The sequence below is a fragment of the Spermophilus citellus genome, assembly GCF_964194105.1.
Source record: "Spermophilus citellus genome assembly, chromosome: 2".
NCBI classification, from domain to species: domain Eukaryota; kingdom Metazoa; phylum Chordata; class Mammalia; order Rodentia; family Sciuridae; genus Spermophilus; species Spermophilus citellus.
In genome coordinates this window covers 143,439,182-143,463,561 of record NC_138183.1, presented here as the reverse complement: position 1 = coordinate 143,463,561, position 24,380 = coordinate 143,439,182, and the positions used below count along the sequence as shown (strand labels likewise).

At 36.7% G+C, this 24,380-nt stretch overlaps 1 protein-coding gene and 1 pseudogene across 2 annotated transcripts; one reads left to right on the top strand and one right to left on the bottom strand.

Annotated features, from left to right (window-relative positions):
• Positions 1-4,961: 4,961 nt before the first annotated feature.
• LOC308641632 (olfactory receptor 6T1-like) lies at positions 4,962-5,954 on the bottom strand (annotated as a pseudogene). The gene has a single exon. The product of its transcript is annotated as an olfactory receptor 6T1-like (transcript).
• A 16,847-nt stretch (positions 5,955-22,801) lies between these two features.
• LOC308641631 (olfactory receptor 8B3-like) lies at positions 22,802-23,734 on the top strand (the record flags this gene model as incomplete). The annotated part of the gene is made up of 1 exon (XM_081280279.1): positions 22,802-23,734. The coding sequence occupies one exon, from the start codon at positions 22,802-22,804 to the stop codon at positions 23,732-23,734; it is 933 nt and encodes a 310-aa protein (XP_081136405.1).
• Between the last annotated feature and the right edge of the window lie 646 nt (positions 23,735-24,380).

Genomic DNA, 24,380 nt, shown 5'->3' with positions numbered 1-24,380 from the left:
CATAAATATATATGCCCCAAACAATGGTGCAGCTATTTTCATCAAGCAAACTCTTCTCAAGTTCAAGAGTCTAATAGACCACCATACAATAATCATGGGAGACTTCAACACACCTCTCTCACCACTGGACAGATCTTCCAAACAAAAGTTAAATAAGGAAACTATAGAACTCAATAACACAATTAATAACCTAGACTTAATTGACATATATAGAATATACCACCCAACATCAAGCAGTTACACTTCTTTTTCTCAGCAGCACATGGATCCTTCTCAAAAATAGATCATATATTATGTCACAGGGCATATAAAGGAGTAGAGATAATACCATGCATCTTATCTGATCATAATGGAATGAAACTGAAAATCAACAATAAAAGAAGGAAGGAAAAATCATGCATCACTTGGAGAATGAACAATAGGTTACTGAATGATAAATGGGTTTTAGAAGACATCAAGGAGGAAATTAAAAACTTCTTAGAGTTAAATGAAAACACAGACACAACATATCGGAATCTATGGGACACATTGAAAGCAATTCTAAGAGGAAAATTCATTGCTTGGAGTTAATTCCTTAAAAAAAGAAAAAACCAACAAATAAATGATCTCATACTTCATCTCAAAATCCTAGAAAAAGAAGAGCAAAACAACAGCAAAAGAAGTAGAAGGCAAGAAATAATTAAAATCAGAGCTGAAATTAATGAAATTGAAACAAAAGAAACAATTGAAAAAATTGACAAAACTAAAAGTTGGTTCTTTGAAAAAACAAATAAAATCGACAGACCCTTAGCCATGCTAACGAAGAGAAGAAGAGAGAGAACTCAAATTACTAGCATACGGGATGAAAAAGGCAATATCACAACAGACACTTCAGAAATACAGAAGATAATCAGAAATTATTTTGAATCCTTATACTTATTTTCCTTATAATTATTTTGAATCCTTATACTCCAATAAAATAGAAGATAGTGAAGGCATAGATAAATTTCTTAAGTCATATGATCTGCCCAGATTGAGTCAGGAGGATATAGACAACCTAAACAGACCAATAACAATAGAGGAAATAGAAGAAACCATCAAAAGACTACCAACTAAGAAAAGCCCAGGACCGGATGGGTATACAGTAGAGTTTTACAAAACCTTTAAAGAGGAACTAACACCAATACTTTTCAAGCTATTTCAGGAAATAGAAAAAGAGGGAGAACTTCCAAATACATTCTATGAGGCCAACATCACCCTGATACCTAAACCAGACAAAGACACTTCAAAGAAAGAAAACTACAGACCAATATCTCTAATGAACCTAGATGCAAAAATCCTCAATAAAATTCTGGCGAATCGGATTCAAAAACATATCAAAAAAATTATACACCATGATCAAGTAGGATTCATCCCTGGGATGCAAGGCTGGTTCAATATACAGAAATCAATAAATGTTATTCACCACATCAATAGACTTAAAAATAAGAATCATATGATCATCTCGATAGATGCAGAAAAAGCATTCGACAAAGTACAGCATCCCTTTATGTTCAAAACTCTAGAAAAATTAGGGATAACAGGATCATACCTCAACATTGTAAAAGCAATCTATGATAAGCCACAGGCCAGCATCATTCTGAATGGAGAAAAATTGAAGGCATTCCCTCTAAAATCTGGAACAAGACAGGGATGCCCTCTCTCACCACTTCTGTTCAACATAGTCCTCGAAACACTGGCCAGAGCAATTGGACAGACGAAAGAAATTAAAGGCATAAAAATAGGAAAAGAAGAACTTAAATTATTACTATTTGCAGATGACATGATTTTATACCTAGCAGACCCAAAAGGGTCTACAAAGAAACTATTAGAGCTAATAAATGAATTCAGCAAAGTGGCAGGATATAAAATCAACACGCATAAATCAAATGCATTCCTGTATATCAGCGACAAATCCTCTGAAACGGAAATGAGGACAACTACTCCATTCACAATATCCCCCCCAAAAAAAATAAAATACTTGGGAATCAACCTAACAAAAGAGGTGAAAGACTTATACAATGAAAACTACAGAACCCTAAAGAGAGATATAGAAGAAGACCTTAGAAGATGGAAAAATATACCCTGTTCATGGATAGGCAGAACTAACATCATCAAAATGGCGATATTACCAAAAGTTCTCTATAAGTTCAATGCAATGCCAATCAAAATCCCAACAGTATTTCTTGTAGAAATAGATAAAACAATCATGAAATCTATATGGAATAATAAAAGACCCAGAATAGTAAAAACAATGCTAAGCAGGAAGTGTGAATCAGGCGGTATAGCAATACCAGACTTCAAACTATACTACAGAGCAATAGTAACAAAAACAGCATGGTACTGGTACCAAAACAGGCGGGTGGACCAATGGTACAGAATAGAGGACACAGTAACCAATCCACAAAACTACAACTATCTTATATTTGATAAAGGGGCTAAAAGCATGCAATGGAGGAAGGATAGCATCTTCAACAAATGGTGCTGGGAAAATTGGAAATCCATTTGCATCAAAATGAAACTGAATCCCTTTCTCTCGCCATGCACAAAAGTTAACTCAAAATGGATCAAGGAGCTTGATATTAAATCAGAGACATGGCGTCTGATAGAAGAAAAAGTTGGCTATGATCTACATACTGTGGGGTCGGGCTCCAAATTCCTTAATAGGACACCCATAGCGCAAGAGTTAACAACTAGAATCAACAATTGGGACTTACTCAAACTAAAAAGTGTTTTCTCAGCAAAAGAAACAATAAGAGAGGTAAACAGGGAGCCTACATCCTGGGAACAAATCTTTACTCCACACACTTCAGATAGAGCCCTAATATCCAGAGTATACAAAGAAGTCAAAAAATTAGACAATAAGATAACAAATAACCCAATCAACAAATGGGCCAAGGACCTGAACAGACACTTCTCAGAGGAGGACATACAATCAATCAATAAGTACATGAAAAAATGCTCACCATCGCTAGCAGTCAGAGAAATGCAAATCAAAACCACCCTAAGATACCATCTCACTCCAGTAAGATTGGCAGCCATTATGAAGTCCAACAACAACAAGTGCTCGAGAGGATGCGGGGAAAAGGGTACACTTGTTCATTGTTGGTGGGACTGCAAATTGGTGCAGCCAATTTGGAAAGCAGTATGGAGATTTCTTGGAAAGCTGGGAATGGAACCACCATTTGACCCAGCTATTCCCCTTCTCGGTCTATTCCCTAAAGATCTAACAAGAGCATGCTACAGGGACACTGCTACATCGATGTTCATAGCAGCACAATTCACGATAGCAAGATTGTGGAACCAACCTAGAAGCCCTTCAATAGATGAATGGATTAAAAAAATGTGGCATTTATACACAATGGAGTATTACTCTGCATTAAGAAATGACAAAATCATAGAATTTGGAGGGAAATGGATGGCATTAGAGCAGATTATGCTAAGTGAAGCTAGCCAATCCTTAAAAAACAAATGCCAAATGACTTCTTTGATATAAGGGGAGTAACCAAGGACAGGGTAGGGACGAAGAGCTTGAGAAAAAGATCAACATTAAACAGGGATGAGAGGACGGAGGGAAAGGGAGAGAGAAGGGAAATTGCATGGAAATGGAAGGTGATCCTCAGGGTTATACAAAATTACATATAAGAGGAAATGAGGGGTAAGAGAAGAATAATACAAGTGGAAGAATACAAGTGGAGGGGGTAGAGAGAGAAGGGGGGAGGGGAGGGGAGGGGAGGGGGGATAGTAGAGAATAGGATAGACAGCAGAATACATCAGACACTAGAATGGCAATATGTAAATCAATGGAAGTGTAACTGATGTGATACAGCAATCTGTATACGGGGTAAAAATGGGAGTTCATAACCCACTTGAATCAAACTGTGAAATATGATATTTTAAGAACTAAGTAATGTTTTGAATGACCAACAATAAAATAATAAAAAATAAAAAAGATATGTGATCCCCCCAAATATTAAAAGTTATGTTATTCAGTTCCTTTATTTTACACATGAGGAAGACAAGGAAAAACAAGAAAGAAAATTGTATTCTTAAGTATAATGCTAGTGTTGTGCTTGTTACTATGATCTATTAGTGAAGTGTGTTTTAAGAGACCTAGATACAATCTTTAATTCTTTCAGATCATACAAAATCATAGATTACTAGAGCCCAAAACAATTTCTCTTATTTAATTTAGGGTTCTGGAGATGCACAGGGCCAGCAAATGGCTGTACCATTCTTACTAATTGGAGCTTCTTAATATTAACAGAGCTGCATTGACTAGGTCCTGCTCACCTTTCCATCCCTGTGTTTTCCTTCACTTTGCCTCATATGTGATCATACTGTACTTTGAGTTTCCTCAATATACTTGAGTCTTTGTACCTACAGCTTGTGCTGCAGGAAACACTGGTGGCTCCTTTCTTCATCTGGCTTATTTCTACCAAAATTAAAGAACCACTTACCACCGCAGCCAGAACTGGCTTTCTCAAATCAGAGGTTCTGGTGGTTTTGTTTGTAGCCCCTGTTCTAGGAGAAGGAGTCCTTACCAGGCCTCTTATCTCTAAACTCTAAGTTGCAATTTCCATGTTTAGCCTGCCCTGGTTGACAGTGTGATTGGTGGGACTGAAGCAGTGATGGGGCCCTTCAGCATACACGTGGAAAAGGATCTGCCTCTCTGCATTGAGGCCACACACTGCTGCATGCTCTCAAATTCAAATATTCCACCTCAGAAGGAATGTGTCCTAATCAGAATTCTAAAATTTTGGCCAATTGGGTTTGGCTTCTCTGTGGGGGTGTGGAGACATTAAAAGAACTACAGGCAGAATGATGAGAGTTAACTCTGATATTTCTTATTGCATATTCATTCAGACTAGCTGAGAAAGTTGTAGGGCATTGCCTGAGTCTTTAAAAAAATTCTAGCACATTAAAAATATTCCAATATATATTTAATTTCCCAATTTAATAGGGATATTTCCTTTTACTTGTGACCCACATAGTTTCCTGGAAACAGTGGAACAGTGCCTCAGGGCATCTCTCAGCACTTGCTTCACTTTGTCATTGCGGAGGCTGAAGATAAATGGGTTCAGGAGAGGTGTGATGATACAATTCAGGACAGAGACACCTTTGTTGAGCAGCATGGATTGAGCCTCTGACAAACGGATGTAGAGAAAGATGGAACTGCCATAGAAGATAACCACCACCGTAAGGTGTGAGGCACAGGTGGAGAACGCTTTTCTTTTCTCGGCAGCTGTGGGGGCCCTGAGGACAGTGGCAAGGATAAAGGCATAGGAAACTGAGGTCAAGGTCAGAGAGCCCAGTAACACCAATGAAGAGAGCAGGAAAGCCATCAGCTCCAGCAGGGAGGTGTCCCCACAAGAGAGCCTCAGCAAGGGCCAACTGTCACAGAAAAAGTGGTCAATCCTGTTGGGGCCACAGAAAGGGAGGCTGACCATGAGGATGGTGGGGCAAAGTACCCAGAGGAACCCAGCTAACCAGGAAGCCAGCACCAACTGGGAACAGACATAACCACTCATCAGAGTCTCATAGTGGAGAGGTCGGCAGATTGCCAAGTAACGATCCAGAGACATGACTGCTAAGAGGAAGAAGTCGGTAGTGCCTAAGAGGAAGTAGAGATAGGACTGGATCATGCAGCTGGCAAATGAGATGGTGTGATCCCCTGTGAGGATGATGTCAAGCATCTTGGGAACCACAACAGATACCAGCAGCAGCTCCAGGAAGGATAGGTTCCTCAGGAAGAAGTACATCTGTGTGTGCAGGCGGTGGTCCATCCAGCTGAGCACTATGATTAGCAGGTTGCCTGTGACTGTTACAGTGTATGTCACCATCAACCCCAGAAACAAAAGCATCTGCAGGATGTGGTTACTGGGAAAGCCCAGTAGGACAAATCATGTTATCTGAGTCCAGTTTTCAGAGCTCATCTCCAGTCACCTACTAGAGAAATGAAACACAACTTTATAAAATGGTTTATCGCTACCAATCATCATTTTATCAATCAATAAAATTATACAGAATATTTAATTCTGTCTTATATTCTGGTAATGTGTTGATTCATATTTCTGTCTAAGTGGTTTACAAAAACAAACCAATTATGATAGCAGGCAGTTAGTAATAAATAACATGGATGGTATTGAACACCAGTTTTGTATTTGGAAATTTATGTGCAGTATCCCCTCTTAGCTACCCTTAACATTAGGTTTTATTATTCTCAAGTGAGAAAAGGATGACTAAGGAAGTTTAAGTGACTCTTCAATGAGCAAAAAGGGAGCAGCGGTAAAGGCAGTTTCCTAGGCAGCCTCTGTGAGTCTAACACACTTGCTATTTCCATTGTTTGACTTAAGCAGAGAACCACATTCCTAGATAGTATGTCCTTGGAGGAATCTGCTGGAATAGAGGGATCAGGGAAGAAGTTGCAGAAGAAATGTACCATGAGAAAAGTTTTGCTTATACCAAGAACTGTTTCCGTATTTATGGCATTAATATGTCTTGGCATATCATAAAATAACATTTTAAAAATTTGGGCTTTTGTGTCCTTGGAGATTTTATCTTCATTAATCAACTGGGAAACCATATAGATTTGGACAGTACAAAGCTCTAATTCCATTAATAAGTGTTATTTTTCTCCACTCCCAGACTTTTGTAGGTTATAAGAAATCTCTCCTTCTGGTGTAAAATGTACTAATCTCAAATGCAACTCTTCTAACATTCAAGTAGCATAAAACAGAGAGAAAGCAGGAATGTTACCAAAAAAGATAGGATGTATCAACTTGCCTCCTCAACTTTCTGCCTTACTTTGGAGATAAATTTATTTTGTCCTTGGAGTTTTGGGAGTCTTGTGAAACTTATCTACATATTTTGAAGGATTGGGTTTCACAAGACATCTTGGTTCCAAGATCCTTTTCTTACATCTTGCACTAAATACTCAGAATTGTATAATTCTTGCCTATCAATTAGGGAAAATGTTGTCAAATATTCTAGGAGAAAAAAATGAAAGTCATCATCAAATTACTATTTGACAAGGAATGAAGTATTGAGAGTTTTGACAAAATTTAATCCAGTATCATCTATTAGTACAGAATACTAATGTTAAAATGAGAACCACACATTTTCTCATTGTGCCTAAAATCACTTTAACAGAGAATATTGACTGAGGTCAGGAATCCTTCTTCAATGATGAAGAGAGAGGATTCAGGGCAAGTTCTCTCAGTATCAGTTTTGGCAGAAATAAGTCCTGGGACTTAAGTAGCTAGCTAATAATAAAACTTCATTTTGCTGGAGTCTGTATGTCTAAAATCAAAGAAATACCTTAATGACACTCCAAGAAGTTTGCTTGAGCTTTATTGTAGGGTAACAGTGCTACTGTGGCTATTTCCAAAGTATGGGATAAATATTATTAAAAGTAACTTATAAAGTCTAGCTGTCAGTATCATTTTCTGGTTATTATAAGATATATACACTAGAGTCTGAAATCCAGCATTCCTTTAGGAGTTTAACCCGAATAATCACAAGTTTCCAAAGATCTTCCTCAATTGACTAGCTGTATCTCATATAAATCTAGATAATAGCAATATCATCCCTGTACGTACATGTTTAAATTTTGTCATTTTGAACCTCAAAATAATCTTGTTGATCAGGTTATTTAATAAGTAGGACAATTTACCAAACGTCCCACAATTATATGCTGTTTATATTCTTGTTGGAAATGCATTCTTGTTTATATGCATTTTGCATTAAAAATACTTCTTGACAAGATGAGGATCAGTGAAGGGAATTAGAACTAATGGGGACACACACACATTTTTATTCAATCAACATGACTTACACAATTAGGTAGCTACTATTATTGTCTACAACTGAACAAGATGGAATATAGCAGTTTTAAGTAAAACACACACACACACACGCACACACACACAACAAACTCAGGTAGAACCAAATTTCTGACTCTGATTTCTGACTACAGCACAAACTTACAATCATAGTATGTATAACTATGAACCTTGAACCCACTGGGGAGCAGGTTGTGGATACTGATTTGGATATTGCATGCTTTCTTGGTAAATCACTTAGCAACTACACAAGGCAGGCATTATTATTTTCTCCATTCTTCAGACAAGGAGAAAGTACTCACATTAGTAAGTAGTGGAATTATTGATTACAATTTTATTCTGATTTCAGCGCCTGCACTTTTAACCTAAAACTATTGTCTTATATGAGAGTTATCTTATGTGAGTAATACAACTAAGTTATCTTATGTGCCTCAGAGCAACAATAAAACAAATTTAATATCAGATTCTATTTGTTACCTTACTTCATTTGTCAGTTGATAATAGGAGTTTTTCACAGAGTAATTAATTGAGTAGTTTGAAGATTTGATCTTGAAAAAGAGAAAACATTTTCCAGATTTTCTTCCAGAGCAATGACAGGTAGAGGTTATGACCTAATATGCCCTCTCCACTCTCAGAAGATGGATACCTTACCCTCATTAGATCATAGAAACTTGTTTGTCCTTGTCCTCTATGTTCTGTCACAGGCTACATAAATTATATTACATAAAAAAGGGACAGCATTCTGTCTGGATACAAAGATGAAGTATCAACCATGATTTATTTATAATCACCAATTCTTTATAGATCTGGAATCACAGAAGTACCTGCCTATTTTAATAATCTCCAGTAAGTATTCCCTCATGGAATTTTGCTTCTTACCCTAATTCTGATGGATTATTAAAACCCTTCTAGAAGGTGGAGCTCTCCCAGCAGGGCTCACCCTAAACTTGTGCTTATCAGACCCTTTGTTGATCCCTTCATCCTCGGAGACCACTTACATTTGGACCTCTCTCTCTGGCTGAGTGATGTGTGCTAACCTTGTAAATTCTGAGTTAGTGTCTTTCTCATGTTAAAGCCGTCCTGTGCTATTTGTAAGATCATCACTTGGTTTTTCTTTCTTCTCTTTAGATATACTCCTGGTGTCTTGAAGTTGGTATAAAATTAGCATCTTATTAATCAAGTGTTATTGATTTTTTTTTCCTGAGAGTGTGGAAAACCTGCATCAGAATTGCCCAGTTTGTTTCTTAGAAATGCTGATTTCTAGCTTCTACCCATAAATATACAATCATTCTCTAGGGTTAAGATCCAGGAATACATATTTTTAACAATTTCTTTGGGTTCTTATTATCTTAAAGTTTGAAGAATACTGTTTTAGAAAGAAAGAAAAATATAGAACAGGTTTGTGTATGATTAGGGTAAAGGAATGAGTTAAACGGGAGATGAAGATACAGAAGAGCTCAGCTATGTGAAGCCTTGTTTTCTAAACTAAAAATATTGTCAACTTTCTCATGTGATGATACAACTGACTTTAAAATGCCCTAGAGCAGCAATAAATCTTAGTCCTTTGAATTCTCATTACATTACAGATGGCTGTCTTGCACTCCAATATCCCCATGGGTTTGCAGAGATTACTCTTTTTAGGGGCTAGCTAAATATGCCTATAAAGGTAAGACAGAACACCTGCTGTGTGCCAAGTTCTGCTAGGTATTGAAGATACAAAGTTGAATAGTGTAGGAGCCCATAGTGTAATAAGGATTAGATCTATGCAAATGATAAATTTCATCAGAACTCAATGAAGGCCATAGTAAGAGTAAAACCAAAGTCTTATGGGGGCAGAGTAAAGAAATGTACACAGTTTGTTTGGGGACAGCATGAAATACTTCAGAGTATTTCATAAAGAGATCGGTGACATTTAATTGGGCACTTAAGGATGAATATTTTCACATGAAGAAGGGAAGCGAAGGCTGGGTATGAGAGCACATGCCTGTATCCCAGTGACTCAGGAGGCTGGAAGCAAGATGATTGTAAATTTGAGGCCATCCTGGGCAACTTAGACTCTGTCTCAAAACAAAAAACAAAAAGGGCTGGAGATACAGCTCAGTGGTAGAAGAGCACCCACAGGTTTTACCCCAGAACAAAACAAAAAACCAAGTGAGCCTTTTAGTTTTAAAGTAGCAAATCACAAACTGTTTTTTTTTTTTTTTTAGTTTTTCAATAGGGAAATGAGATTATGAAGATTATAAAATTACTGTTTAAAATATATGTCATAGTTATTACATAAGTACATTCTGCTTAAAGGTGGCAAGAACAAAGCATACAGTTTGGACAATATGTATGCTTAATTTAATTAAATTCAGTGGGCTTACAGACTCAGAGCATAAACAGCATTGACCCTGGAGACAACAGAAATTTAAACTTTACCTTTGGATCTTTCCCATTGCTCCCAGTAGTGCTACAACCCTTATATGATATTCTTTATTTTACGTAATTGTAAAATAACATGATTAATATAATTTAAAAATATATGAATATTTTACAGTTATTTACATATAAACACTTCAAGTGTGTGTGTATATATATATATGTGTGTGTGTGTATATTTATGTATATATGTGTGTGTGTATATATATGTATATATGTGTGTGTGTGTGTACATATATGTATATTTGTGTGTGTGTGTATATATACACACACACTGTTTTGGGATGGGGACGTTTGTCTTGTGCTCTCTCAATTATAATAGATCACGAGTTATCCTTCTGCATGTAAAACTTGATCTTCACATGAAATTAGTGAGTACTTTAAAGTTTTCTGAAAGCTGGAAGCTTGGTGCTTCGGCCCCTAATAAAATAGAAAGTTGTAGGCTCATTTTCTGGGTACTTAAAAGATGAAAATAAGGTCTCTGCATAACGTCATCCTGTACTTGGTGTGCTCAAGTGTTGATCTATGTAGAACCCAACAACTAAAGAGATGGAGAGGTCACATCCATATCTCCTATCAGTAAACAAAAATTTTATAGCTGTGCACAATTATTTTTCAGTGGCCCAAATTCATATGGCTTAAAGAACATAATAAAGAGAACACCTCAATCCCAATGATTAAAGTTCTAATTCAGGATTAAGACTAAGTTTTAGGCATACAAATTTATTTGAGATGAGAGTTTGATTAGTTGGCTCCTCTACCTGTTCCAATGCTGCATTTCATGGGCTCCTTTCCTGGATCTGCTTGAAGAATGTGCACTCAAACTACACAAATCCTGTTATGATCAGTGGAGCACACATAGAAGGGTTCTTGCACCAAGGGGTCCTTTTGCTTCAAGTAATACCAAGTAAAACTCCTTAATGGTGTTGAAAGAGAAGTGACTACAACTTTGCATAGTTATTTTTTCCACATCCAATTAAAATTGACTTAAAGTTGCTTTGAAGATAAATCTCAAAAGGAAACAACTTTGGACAAAGCTTACTAAAAATAGCAAAGTAATTAGTCCTTCAAGGATTTAGGGGATGAGATGTTTGAGATTTGAGATTTGTTATAGAGTGGCAACTATACTTTTTCAAACAAAGGCTAAGATATTTCTTGGGTAATAAGAATAGAAGAAAATTTGTTATTAAATTCAAACTTTGGAAAATTCTCTTAATTTAAAAAAATATTTATTTTTAAGTTGTAGTTGGACACAATACCTTTATTTTATTTATTTATTTTTATGTGGTGCTGAGGATGGAAACCAGGGCCTCGCATGTACTAGGCGAGTGCTCTACTACTGAGACACAATCCTGGCCAAATTCTCTTAAATTTGTGAGTGACTTAATGAGGCCTTGGTTATCTTGACTATGTAATGAAATAATTAAAATTAAGTGTATAAGTTTTAGTCAGTTTTTTTTGCTGACTAAAAAAATTTTAGAGCAGAAAGGGTTTATTTTGGGGTTCATGGATTCAGAGTTCTCAGTCCATAGGCAGTTGCCTCCATTCCTTGGGGCTTGAGGTAAAGCAGAACATACTGGCAGAAGAGTGTGGCAGAGGAAAGTGGCTCAGGACATCACAGCAGGAATCAGAGAGAGATATAGAGATAGAGATTCTAGGATTTAGAGAGAGAGAGAGAGAGAGAGAGAGAGAGAGAGAGAGAGAGAATATTCACTCAATACATACAAAATATATACCCAAAGGCACGTACCCAATGACCCATTTCTTCCAGCCACACCCTATCTGCCTATAGTTACCATCCAGTTAATCCCTATAAAGGGATTGATGCATTGATTAGGTTAACTCTCATAACCCAATTATTTTACCTCTAACTTTGTTGCATTGTATCACACACAAACTTTTGGGGGACATTTAATAACAAAACCATAATAATATATATGTGATCAGCTCTAATGACAAAACTCACCCTATTTAGGCCTTGAAAATTTGGTCATATATTAGTTATTATATACTTTCATCAACTTGGATAAGTTACTTAAATTTTCTGAGCTTCAATTTTCTCATCTATAAAATAGATTTCATAGGACTTTTAAGAGAATGCATTGTGTACATTTTGCACCCAGGTGATTAAGGCAAATTTGAAAATGCATTTGATGATCATTACCAAGTAGAACAAATAAAATTCTTTTCTCATTTACATCAATTATATAAACTCAAAGTATCTACTTTTCCAGTTCTCTGTCTACTCTACACTCCCTCAATAAATGCTGAACTTAAAGCTCATTAAAATCACACTGAACTGTTATGAGCCTGTACCATTCTTTTTTTTTTCCATTTCATTAAGATATTATTATCTTTTTTTTTTAAATCAAGATTTTCTTTGTTTCACAATGGCACAAATTACACTTCATTCACATAAATATACTCAGATTTTTCTTGAAACATGCAGCCTTTGGGTGTCTTCTCCCTACCATAGGCAGACTATTACATTCTTTTTCCTTCTTTCTCCCTAAAGGGAAACACAATCCTGAAGTTGGTATGTATTTGTCCCATCTGTTTTTATAATTTTTCTGAATTTGTATATACCTAGTATATACTTTTGTTTGGTTTTAAATTTATATAAATAACATATCCTTTTGTTATGGGGCAGAGCGCTCAGAAAACATACCAAGTCCATTTTGTCCCAATTGGAGAGTCTTTATTTAGCCAGCCAGTTGGAGACTGCTCCCCACAGGACCTACAACTGTCTCTGCAAGGAACAGCCCTGAGCCTGAGCATTTCAGGGTCTTTAAAGACAAAAACTGCAAAAACCACATAACAGGTTGATGTAGCTGCAAGCAGGCAGGGGTACAGAAGCTGAGTTGGGCAGTTAGTGAAACAATGCAAAGGGCACATTGGTATTTCCCTCGGGACTTTCCAGGTTGGCATAGCAGCAAGCAAGCAGAAGGGAAGTGGGTCAAAATGACCTTAGTTGAGTACAAGTTAGAGAATGGTTACTAACATCTGGACAATCAATCTCTGTCAAGGTACATTGCCCAAGAAAAATGGGAACCAAAAAGAGAACAATTTTACATTGTATAAGAATTGTCATTTTGTGTTGTTAAACATGCTATGCTAAGCAACTATTGATAGCTACAGAGGTGGAGTGTTTCCATGGGAGAAGCATCTCTTATATGACATGGAGTCTCAGGGTAAAATGGAATCTGCTTGGTCATTGCCCATATAACCTGGCCCATAACATTTTTGCTACTCACTTGCCCTTCTGATGTTGTTTTAATGATCTATACTGACACATATAGATCTGTCCATTCACTTGACTGTTATGTAATACATCACAGTAACAACTTATATACTATTTATTCATTCTGCTATTGACACAAATTTGACCCCACACCTTTCTAGGTACAGTTCTCCTGAAATATTTTGCACACTCTGGAGCATGAAATAGATTTCTAATAGTATTAGTTTAATAGATATTCAATAAAATATAAGGTGCATATTTAAAAGTTTTATTGATGGTTGTCCAACCTTGGTTGAAGTTAAGAAATGTGAAGTCATGTCAAATTGGGTACTTTTGTTTGTACGTTTTTATTCTCTTTATGCTAATCGTAGGGGTTCATATAATAAAAAGGGTATATATTTCATTATAAAAGAGATAAAGAATAATTTTACATTGATCAGAATTATCTGTCTAGAGAAAAATTTCCAAACATTCTAGCCTCCATAAGTAAGAGGATGATGAATTTAATAAAAGCTAAACACTGTTAATATGGGAAAAGGGAATCAGTGAGGACCCTGCCTTGCTATGCTTTTCAGGAACTAAAGTGTACCCAAGAGGGTTAAATACTAGAGTGGTTTCTGTGAACAAAACTTTCTATCTTTAACCGCTCTATTGGGTCAACTTTGTATACTCTTGGAAGTCAATTCTGGAGTCCCTGTCTGGAATCCATTTCCTAAGTGTAGCTGTGATTTTGTAAGTACTTAATCACCTTTAATTCTTCTTGCTTAAAATTCCTAGAATCATTTCTCTTTCCTTCAATGAATCCTAACTAACACAAATCTCAATTAAGATGGACTTCTGTGAACTATAATAATTTCCTTAACCAGAGGATATTTTGCTATTTTAATGTACCCCAAAGACTTTTCTCATAGAAACAAGAGAAGAAACAAGAAATGGATCCCCAAAGAATTGTTCAATGTCATGTAAGTTTATGTCTGTAGGTCATCCTGAGAAATAAAACTCCTATGTGACAATATTTTATTTTAAAGCAATGATCAGTTCGAGGGGGAATTAATATCATTTCTATCTTTTAAAAATGGTCCCCCTTTAAAAAACATCTACTTAATTGGCTAACCCATGTAAATGGGTTAGGAGAAACTGAAATATCTATTGTTTATCTGAATTGCCTTAGAAATTACTCTATAGCATTAAATTATTCATTGGAATGTTGCCCAAATTGAGAATCTATATGAAGTATGTGAAGTATATATACTTCTGGACCCTTTTCTGGAATCTGATTATTCTCCTAAAGAAGATCATGTATTGGTGTGTTTAAATGCTATTGTTGAGTGCTTCTTATCTTTCCTCCATTGACATCAAAATTTATCTTTATTTGTTACCTAAGTAAGGTATGTGTGTGTGTGTGTGTGTGTGTGTGTGTGTGTGTGTATATATATATATATATATATATATATATATGTAAAGAATGGTTTATTGATTGTGCTGTAACAGTCTCGGAATTACTAGAATCTAAGAAACAAATCAGAAATTATGCTAAATAGTCAATAGTAACAAAAACAGCATGGTATTGGCACCAAAACCGGCCGGTAGACCAATGGTACAGAATAGAGGACATAGAGACTAACCCACAAAATTACAATTATATTAGACAAAGATGCCAAAAACATGCACTGGAGAAAAGATAGCATCTTCAACAAATGGTGCTGGGAAAACTGGAAATCCATATGCAACAAAATGAAATTGAACCCCTATCTGTAACCATGCACAAAACTTAAGTCAAAATGGATCAAGGACCTAGGAATTAAACCAGAGACTTTGTGTCTAATAGAAGAAAAAGTAGACCCTAATCTTTATCATATGGGATTAGGCCCCAACTTCCTTAATAAGACTCCTATAGCACAAGAATTAAAAACAAGAATAAATAAATGGGATGGATTCAAACTAAAATGTTTTTTTTTCTCAGCAAAAGAAACAATCTGTGAGGTGAACAGACAGCCTACATCCTGGAAGCAAAATTTTACCCCTCACACATCAGATAGAGCACTAATCTCTAGGGTATATAAAGAACTCAAAAAGCTAAGCACAAAAAAACAAATAACCCAATCAATAAATGGGCCAAGGACCTGAACAGACACTTCTCAGAAGAGAATATAAAAATCAATCAACAAATATATGAAAAAATGCTCATCATTTCTAGCAATCAGAGAAATGCAAATCAAAACTACTCTAAGATATCATCTCACTCCAGTCAGAATGGCAGCTATTATGAAGACAAACAACAAGAAGTGTTGGCAAGGATGTGGGAGAAAAGTTACACTCATACATTGCTGGTGGGACTACAAATTGGTGCAGCCAATTTGGAAAGCAGTATGGAGATTCCTTGGAAATCTGGGAATGAAACCACCATTTGACCCAGCTATTCCTCTTCTCAGACTATACCCAAAGGACTTAAAAACAGCATACTACAGGGACAAAGCCACATCAATGTTTATAGCAGCACAATTCACAATAGCTAAACTGTGGAGCCAACCTAGATGTCCTTCAGTGGATGAATGGATAGAAAAAATGTGGCATTTATACACAATGGAATATTACTCAGCATTAAAAAAGAACAAAATCATGGCATTTGCAGGTAAATGGATGGCATTGGAGGAGAAAATGCTAAGTGAAGTCAGCCAATTCCAGAAAAACAAATGCCAAAGGTTTTCTCTGATATGAGGCCGATGACTCATAGTGGGGTAGGGAGGGAGAGCATGGGCGGATTAGATTAATTCTAGATAGGAAAGAAGGGTAGGAGGGAAAGGGAGGGGGAAGGGGATTGGCAAGAATGGTGGAATGTGATGGGCATCATTATACAAAGTACGTGTATGAAGACTTGAATTGGGTGTCAAAATACCTTATCTACAAACAGAGATATGAAAAATTGTGGTATATATGTGTATTAAGAATTGTAATGTAAAAAAAATGTACATGTATAATGGCATAAATTGACGTGAACATACTTTATATACAGAGATATGAAAAATTGTTCTCTATATGTGTAATAAGGATTGTAATGCATCCCACTGTCATTGTGTATTTAAAAAATAATAAAATCAATAAAAAGAAATTATGCTAAATAGCTACCAGATTGCTAAAATCTCAGGCAGCTATAAAAATGAATGATGATGTCTATAGGATGACAGAATAGGAAACTCCAGCCCTTATCTCCCCCACAGAGGGACCAAGGTGGGTATTTGAAGAAAATCATTATAAATCAGTATTTGTCAGAGTTTCAGAGAAGCCCAGAGATTCTGGTGTAGTGAATGGAGTGGCAGTAGTGCTGTGTCACTGCAAAGGGAGGGGTCGACACAAAGAGAGAGAGAAACACGGGACAAATTTGGTACACAAACCCTGTGGAAGGCAGTCTGTACCAAGTTGATGCAAAAACTGCTCAGAGAGCTGTGGTTTAAAATGCACTTGGTGTTTCTCAACTTCTTTTTTTAATTGATTAAAAAAATGGCAGTGGAATGCATTACAATTCTTATTACATGTATACAGCACAGCTGAAAAAGTGAGGTAAAGATCCAGCTTGAGGATCTTTATGCTGAATCTTTTTCATACGGGAACCTGAGAATCCCAAGCAGATATTTCCATAGTAAGTAGTACTTACTGTGTGACCTAAGGTGCATCTGGCAAAGCATTATCCCAAATCAGTTATAGGGAATAGTGGATCCAGCTGGATCAAGACAGAGGCCCAAGCCAGGTGCAGTGGGATGTGCCTGTAATCTCAATGACTTAGGAGGCTGAGGCAGGAGGATCAAAGGTCAAGGCCAGCCTCAGCAATCAGAGAGGCCCTAAAGACTTAGTGAGATGCTGCCTCAAGATAGAAAATAAAAAGTTCTAGGGATATGGTTCAGTGGTGACATGCCTCTGAGTTCAATTCCCAGTAACAAAAGAAAAGAAAAAGACACAGAGGAGTGCAACCTGAATGACCAGTGGAAAAGGATCAGGGGAATTGGCCAGACAGGTATGATCACATTGGGGACAGGAGAGTGCAACCTTATATACTTTTTAGCTCTGTGGTGTAAATGACCAACTGAAAATGATCTGGAAAAATCTACTTAGCCCTAGGGATGCAAAGATTTAATCACTCTGGAGTAGTTACTCCAAACAAAGGTTCAAAGTTCTGTTTAGAGTTTCACCCCAGCAGACTGAAATTCCCAAATAAATCTCGGCACCTCTTCCAACCAGGGAGAACAGTAACCTAAGACTTCTGGACAAAGTCCTAATAGAAGGTACTTCCAGTTCCATCCTTCCTCTACTGCTATGCAGAGAAGCTGAGAGCCGTTTCAACCAGCTAAATATCTAGTGCACTCAAACTGTCAGAGTGGTAAAAATCAAAAATGAGGTTGGATTTAATGTCATCCAGTCCTCTCTTTGAAGAGGTGCATTGCTTAAGAAATAAGGGACAGAAGGGCAGGCTGGAATAGGATATAAATACTCAAAGTCAGCTGCCTTAGTAGAAAAATACAAGTTTTTTTTTGAGAGAGAGAATTTTTTAGTATTTATTTTTTTAGTTTTCGGTGTACACAACATCTTTATTTTATTTTTATGTGGTGCTGAGGATCAAACCCAGCGCCCCACGCATGCCAGGCGAGCACGCTACCGCTTGAGCCACATCCCCAGCCCCACAAGTATTTTTAATTGAGAATTTTTAAATTATTATCATCAACTTTTTAGTTGTTTTCTGGTTATATTTGCTATTGGTTCATCTATCTATCTATACTTACATATGTTTCTGTTCTTTTTCCCATTTTATTAACATTTTACTTTTCATTCTATTTTTCTAAGAGGTGGTGACTTTTGTTTTAAGTGTTTTTGTATTTGATATTGTGGAGGGGTTGGTGTTGTTCTGCTCCACTTGCTTGATTGTTTTATCACTCTTATTCTCTTCATCTCTCACTCTAACATATCTCTTCTCTCTCTTCTTCTCCTTTACTTCCTCCCTCTTTGATGCCTTCATGGGCTATCATGCTTCTACTTTTTCTCTTCTCATTTTTCTTCTCTCTGCTTTTTGCCTTTGTACCCAACTTCTTTACTCTTGATGAAATGTATTGTTAACATCTTTTTAGTCCATGTAGTCTACCCATTTGGGAAATGAAATAAGATGATTCAGAGGGAAACCACCTTATCATGGCATCTCCCCAAGAATGAATCAAAACAATAAACTGGAGGTATTACAATACCTGATCTGAAATTTTACTACAGAACTCTAGTAACTAAACATCATGATGTTGGTATCACAACAGACATGAAGACCTGTGGAATAAAATAGAAGACCCAGAGACAAATCCATATAGATTCAGTCATATGATACTTGACAAAGGTGCCAAAAATATTAGTTGGAGAAAAGACAGCCTTTTCAAAATGGTGCTTGGAAAACTGGATATCCCTATGCAGAAGAATGAAGCTAGATACTTATTTTTCACCATGCACAAAAGTCAACTCAAAGTGGATCAAAAATTTAGGAATTAGACCAGAAATTTTGCAACTTCTAGACTTTGCATTCCAACATATTGACACAGACACCAACTTCCTTAATGAGATCTCTAAGGCTCAAGAAGTAAAAGCAAGAATCAGTAAGTGTGATGGTGTTAAATCAGAAAGCTTCTTCACAGCAAAGAAAACAATTAAGGACACAAAGAGAGAGACTATATAATGAGAGAAAATCTTTGTCAGCATCTCTTCTAACAAGGGATTAATATCCAAAATATATAAAGAACTCAAAAAACTTAGCACCAAAACAAACAACAAAAACAAAAAGTCAAACCAAACTAAAACAGAAATAAAAATAAAAAACCCAAATAGCCCAATTAATAAATGGATAAAGGAATTAAACAGATACTTCTCAATAGAAGAAATACAAATGGCCAACAAATATATGAGGAAAATGTTTCCTTAGGAATCAGAGAAATGCAAATCAAAACTACATTGATATTTTATGCCACTCCAGTTAGAATGGCAGTCATCAAGAATACAAACAATGATAAATGCTGTCAAGGATATGAGGGAAAATGGTACACTCATACATTATTGGTGGTACTGCAAATTAGTAATCACATTGGCAAGCAGTTTGGACATTCCTGAAAAGACTAGAAATGGAATCACCATGTGACCCAGCTATTCCATGCCTTGATATTTATCCAAAAGAATTAAGATCAGCGTGCTACCACGATACAGGCACAACAATTGTTTATAGTAGTGCAATTCACAGTAACCAAGTGATGGAACCAGCCAGGTTTCCATCAACAAATGAATAGATAAGGAAAGTGTTGTATACATACATAATGGAGTTTTAATTAGCTATAAGAAGAATGAAATTATAACATTTGCTGGTAAGTGGATGGAACTGGAGAACATCATGCTAAGTGAAATAAGCTAGAATCAGTCAAGGGTTGAATTTTTTCTTATATATGAATGTTAGAGCAAAATAATGGAATAAAAGCAAGGAGTCCCCATGAACACAGAAGGGAAATCAGTGGAGCAGAGGAAGGGAGGGATGGGAATAGGGAGGAACTGTGGATGAAATTGAGCAAATTATGCTATGAACATACATGAATGTACCACAGTGAATACCACACATATGTATATAAACACATATCACATATACTGAAATGGAACAAATTATATTCCATCCATGCATGATTATGTTAGAATGAATCCCACTATTATGTATAAATATAACGTACTGATGAAAACATTAAAAAGGAAAAGATGCTGGACACATATTAATAAAATGGATGATCATTTGACACATTCTGTCACAACTGAATTAGGCCAATGTGACCATTATGCAGATAGAAGAGGGGAAAGAAATTATATTCATGCAATGTAAAAATCAAGTCATGATCTCTCTGTATTCATTTTGCTTCTGCTCATATCTATACCAGTTACATTCAATTCTAGCTTAGATTCCTGGGATCAAACTCTTCTTGTAATGTGATTTGATATAATATAAACTTGGGGCATATCCTGTTCTTGCATTATGAGAGTTCTGCATATTTCCATAGAAAACACACATTTTAATGAAATCACTATATTCTTCACAGCTGTAGTCTGAAGAATGTCTGTCTTGTGGGATACATTTCAAACTCATACTTAGGAAGTTTGGATCTGCTAGTGATTTTGAGGGGTCTGAGAATAATAAATAATGGTTGAGATTTATATAATTTTAAGAAAAATTGGGGGGGGGTTCCTGATTTTACTTTGTTTACAATTATAATTTTATTTGGGCTTTTGCCTATTACATAGCTCTACTTGTTTATCCAATTGGCAACTCAATCACACCATTATAAAAAAAAATGAATGTATAGTTTTTACCAATATTTCCAACTTTCTGTGTTCTATTTGTAATACCGATCTACCCAAATACCGAGGCTTGTATCTTAGGGATTTTTATTTTTGGAGGGGTCTCTTTCCATCCCCTTTGTGAAACATTCTATTGAATCTTCCTGGCAGTGTCTTCTGCATATGTTTGTTTCCTGGAACCACTCAGTAGCCCTGTTTATTCAGAGCATTAAAAAGCAAATGTTCATTGTTGTAATTGCCTCCTGTGGCTCACCCTATCTCCATTTCTCTAACTGCCGTCATTCCTTCCAGTGCAACCATATTAATCTTTGTAAGTCTTCACTGTGGTGATTTCTGTGCCAAAATAAATAAGTAGAAATCTTGAGTGGCTAATGGGCCTCCCATAGTGAATGGAATCTTGATTTTGGCATTTGAGAAATTCCTGAACTGCACTGTTCCAAACTCGCCTCTGATTTGAGTATATGCTGCCATCCTGTGGGGAGAGACATTGGGACCTCACAAAGAGCCTGAATAACTCCCCAGGTGACATCCAGGGAAAGGAGACTGTAGTCTTTCTATGAACTCAGTTACTTGGAACTGAAATGCTACTAGATGACCTTTAAGACTCTAGCAGTGGCCTTTACATATCTTACTGATGTTTTTCCTGTCCAGCATTCTTTTCTACAAATAGCACCTTTGACACTATATAAGCCTTTACCTGTGGAGCATGAATTTTGTGTAGTATCCAGTATAGGTTCCAGAAAAAAAATAGGAAAGAGATTCACATCTATTCAACTTTTTATTATGCAAATATGTATTGTGTACCTATTTTATATGTCAGGTTTGGCTCTAAGGTGATACAGAAATAGTCTTGAAGAAAAGACATGGTATCTCTGCACTTTTGGAGCTTAGATTCAAATGTATGCACATGCATGTATGTGTGCTTATGTGTTGTGAGAAGATAGAAGATAGAAGCAAACAACAGTATGGTATTTCACAGGTGCTGTGGGGGGATTTCATAGGAATAGATACTATAAATACAGGAAGGTCATTTTGATTTTCTGTTGGGGATATGTCCCATTTGGTAGGAAATCAAAACATGGAAAATTATGCAGCTCCAATAAGCCAATGTTATTATCATGAAAAAGATTGAAATTCAGGGCAGATAATTTCTTTTAGCTGCAAACGTTGATCTCTGGGGAAAACACTGGGGAAAATAGATCTTTCAGTATTTAATCAGGTCCCTAGGATTTTCTAACTTATAATAACCCCTTGGGGCATATAAACAGGTGGTTCTTTTGGCTATCTTCTACCCCATAGGATGGAGAGGACACACTGGGCAAAGCAACCACTAGAAATCATGATTTGTGTCTCATGATTTCTCAAACATTGGGAGACTAAGGGCTGTGCTCTGACTCTTTCAGTCCAAAACTCACAAAATAGCAATGACAACAATAGAACAGATGCCTCTTCAGGGATATTTATCCATAAAGTTAATCAGACCTATTTGGCCCTCCATGAGAATAGGGAAGAAGTATTAACAAGATCCTTTCCTGAAGTCCTGATGCAGAAGTGTGAGGGCTGAATTGTACCTGTGTTGCTATTCTTCTTCAACCTTATCTGTGGGTCCAGGGAGTCCTTTAAAAGCCTCATTTCCTCTCTCTCTCTATTGAAATTACCATTGACCCTGAGGTTGGAAGAGGTTGTTCCTGCAGAAATGGATCCGAGATGCTGTAAGGCCAAAAGTAATAATTGGCTTCCTGAACCTTATCCCCTCAGAAATTGCTGTCTATGAATGTTTTAATATTCATCTTTATACATTCTCTCAAGCTTACAAAATGAAAAAAAATGAAGACAGAAAATGGTGGGCTAGAATTCATCTCCCCAGCTGGCTTCTCCTTTTAATGTTACTATTTCTTCTTTTCTCACAGACCCAGTCCAGAAAGGAATGGCCTCAGGCAATGGCTCCTCAGTGACCCAGTTTATCTTGCTGGGTTTAACACAGCAGCCAGAGCTCCAGCTGCCTCTCTTCCTCCACTTCTTAGGAACCTACTTGGTCTCTGTGGTGGGGAACCTGGGCTTGATTGTTCTGATTGTTCTGAATCCTCACCTGCACACTCCCATGTACTACTTCCTCTTCAACCTTTCCTTCACAGATCTCTGCTACTCCTCCATCATTACCCCCCGAATGCTGATGAGCTTTGTAAATCAGAACATCATCTCTTATGCAGAGTGCATGGCTCAGCTCTTTTTCTTTGCTTTTTTTGTAATTGATGAGTGCTGTATTTTGACATCAATGGCCTATGATCGATATGTGGCCATCTGTAAACCTCTGCTTTACAGGATCACCATGTCCCATCAGGTCTGCTTTATGCTGATGGCAGGTGGGTATGCAATGGGGTTTACGGGTGCCATGGCCCACACTGGATGCATGATGAGACTCATTTTTTGTGATGGCAACATCATCAATCACTACATGTGTGACACACCTCCTCTCCTGAAGCTCTCCTGCACAAGCACCTCCATCAATGAGCTGGTGGTCTTCATTGTGGTGGGTGTCAATATAATAGTACCTAGTCTTACCATCTTTATTTCTTACACTTTGATCCTTTCCAACATCCTCTGCATTCATTCTACAAAGAGCAGATCCAAAGCCTTTAGTACCTGCAGCTCCCACATAATTACTGTTTCTCTTTTCTTTGGATCATCAGCATTTATATATTTTAAATCTTCTCCTGCTGAATCTAGGGATCAAGATAAAGTATCCACAGTTTTTTATACCATTGTGGGGCCGATGATGAATCCTTTCATATACAGTTTGAGGAACAAAGATGTTCAAGTTGCATTGAGCAAGACTTTGAAGAAAAGGGTACTTGTCTAAGTAGAATTTATATTGTTTATAAGCGGCAAATCCTAGTAAGGGCACTTGATATATAAAACTATGGAGAAAAAAAGTAAGAAATCACAATAAGATGTAATGTATTTAAATTATGGGAAATAAGTAGAGAAAGTTGCATGATAATAAATCCCCAAATGGTAAAGTTGTGAGATTTCTGACTAGGACATATCTAGAATTCCTATGAAGTTGTGCCATGGAGATATTGACTTTGACAGTCAATCATCTATTCATTCATTTAACAAATCTCTGTTACATGTTACAGGGGATTCTGTTTTGAGATATTCTATTGTTTTTCTAAAGGAGAGACATGTGGGTGTGCTCATCTCATTTTGGTCTTTGGTCCCTTCTTAAGGGAATGTAGTAAAGAGAGGCCAAAGATTTTCCTGGGATCCTAATTCTTAAGGGCAGGAAACTCAAATAATCATTTATTTTAGCAGCTAGAATGAAGACAGCCTGCACTGGACTTCACCTTAGGCAAGAATGTGGGTACAAAGACATGCTGTGTTTTCATTGGGAAGTTTACCAGAAATGTTTTTATCAATATTACCAGAGGAATTTTGGTCCTTTTCTCTGATAGATTTTAAACTTTCTAATTAGTTAGTGGCCTACGTGGTGTACCCTTTATTGT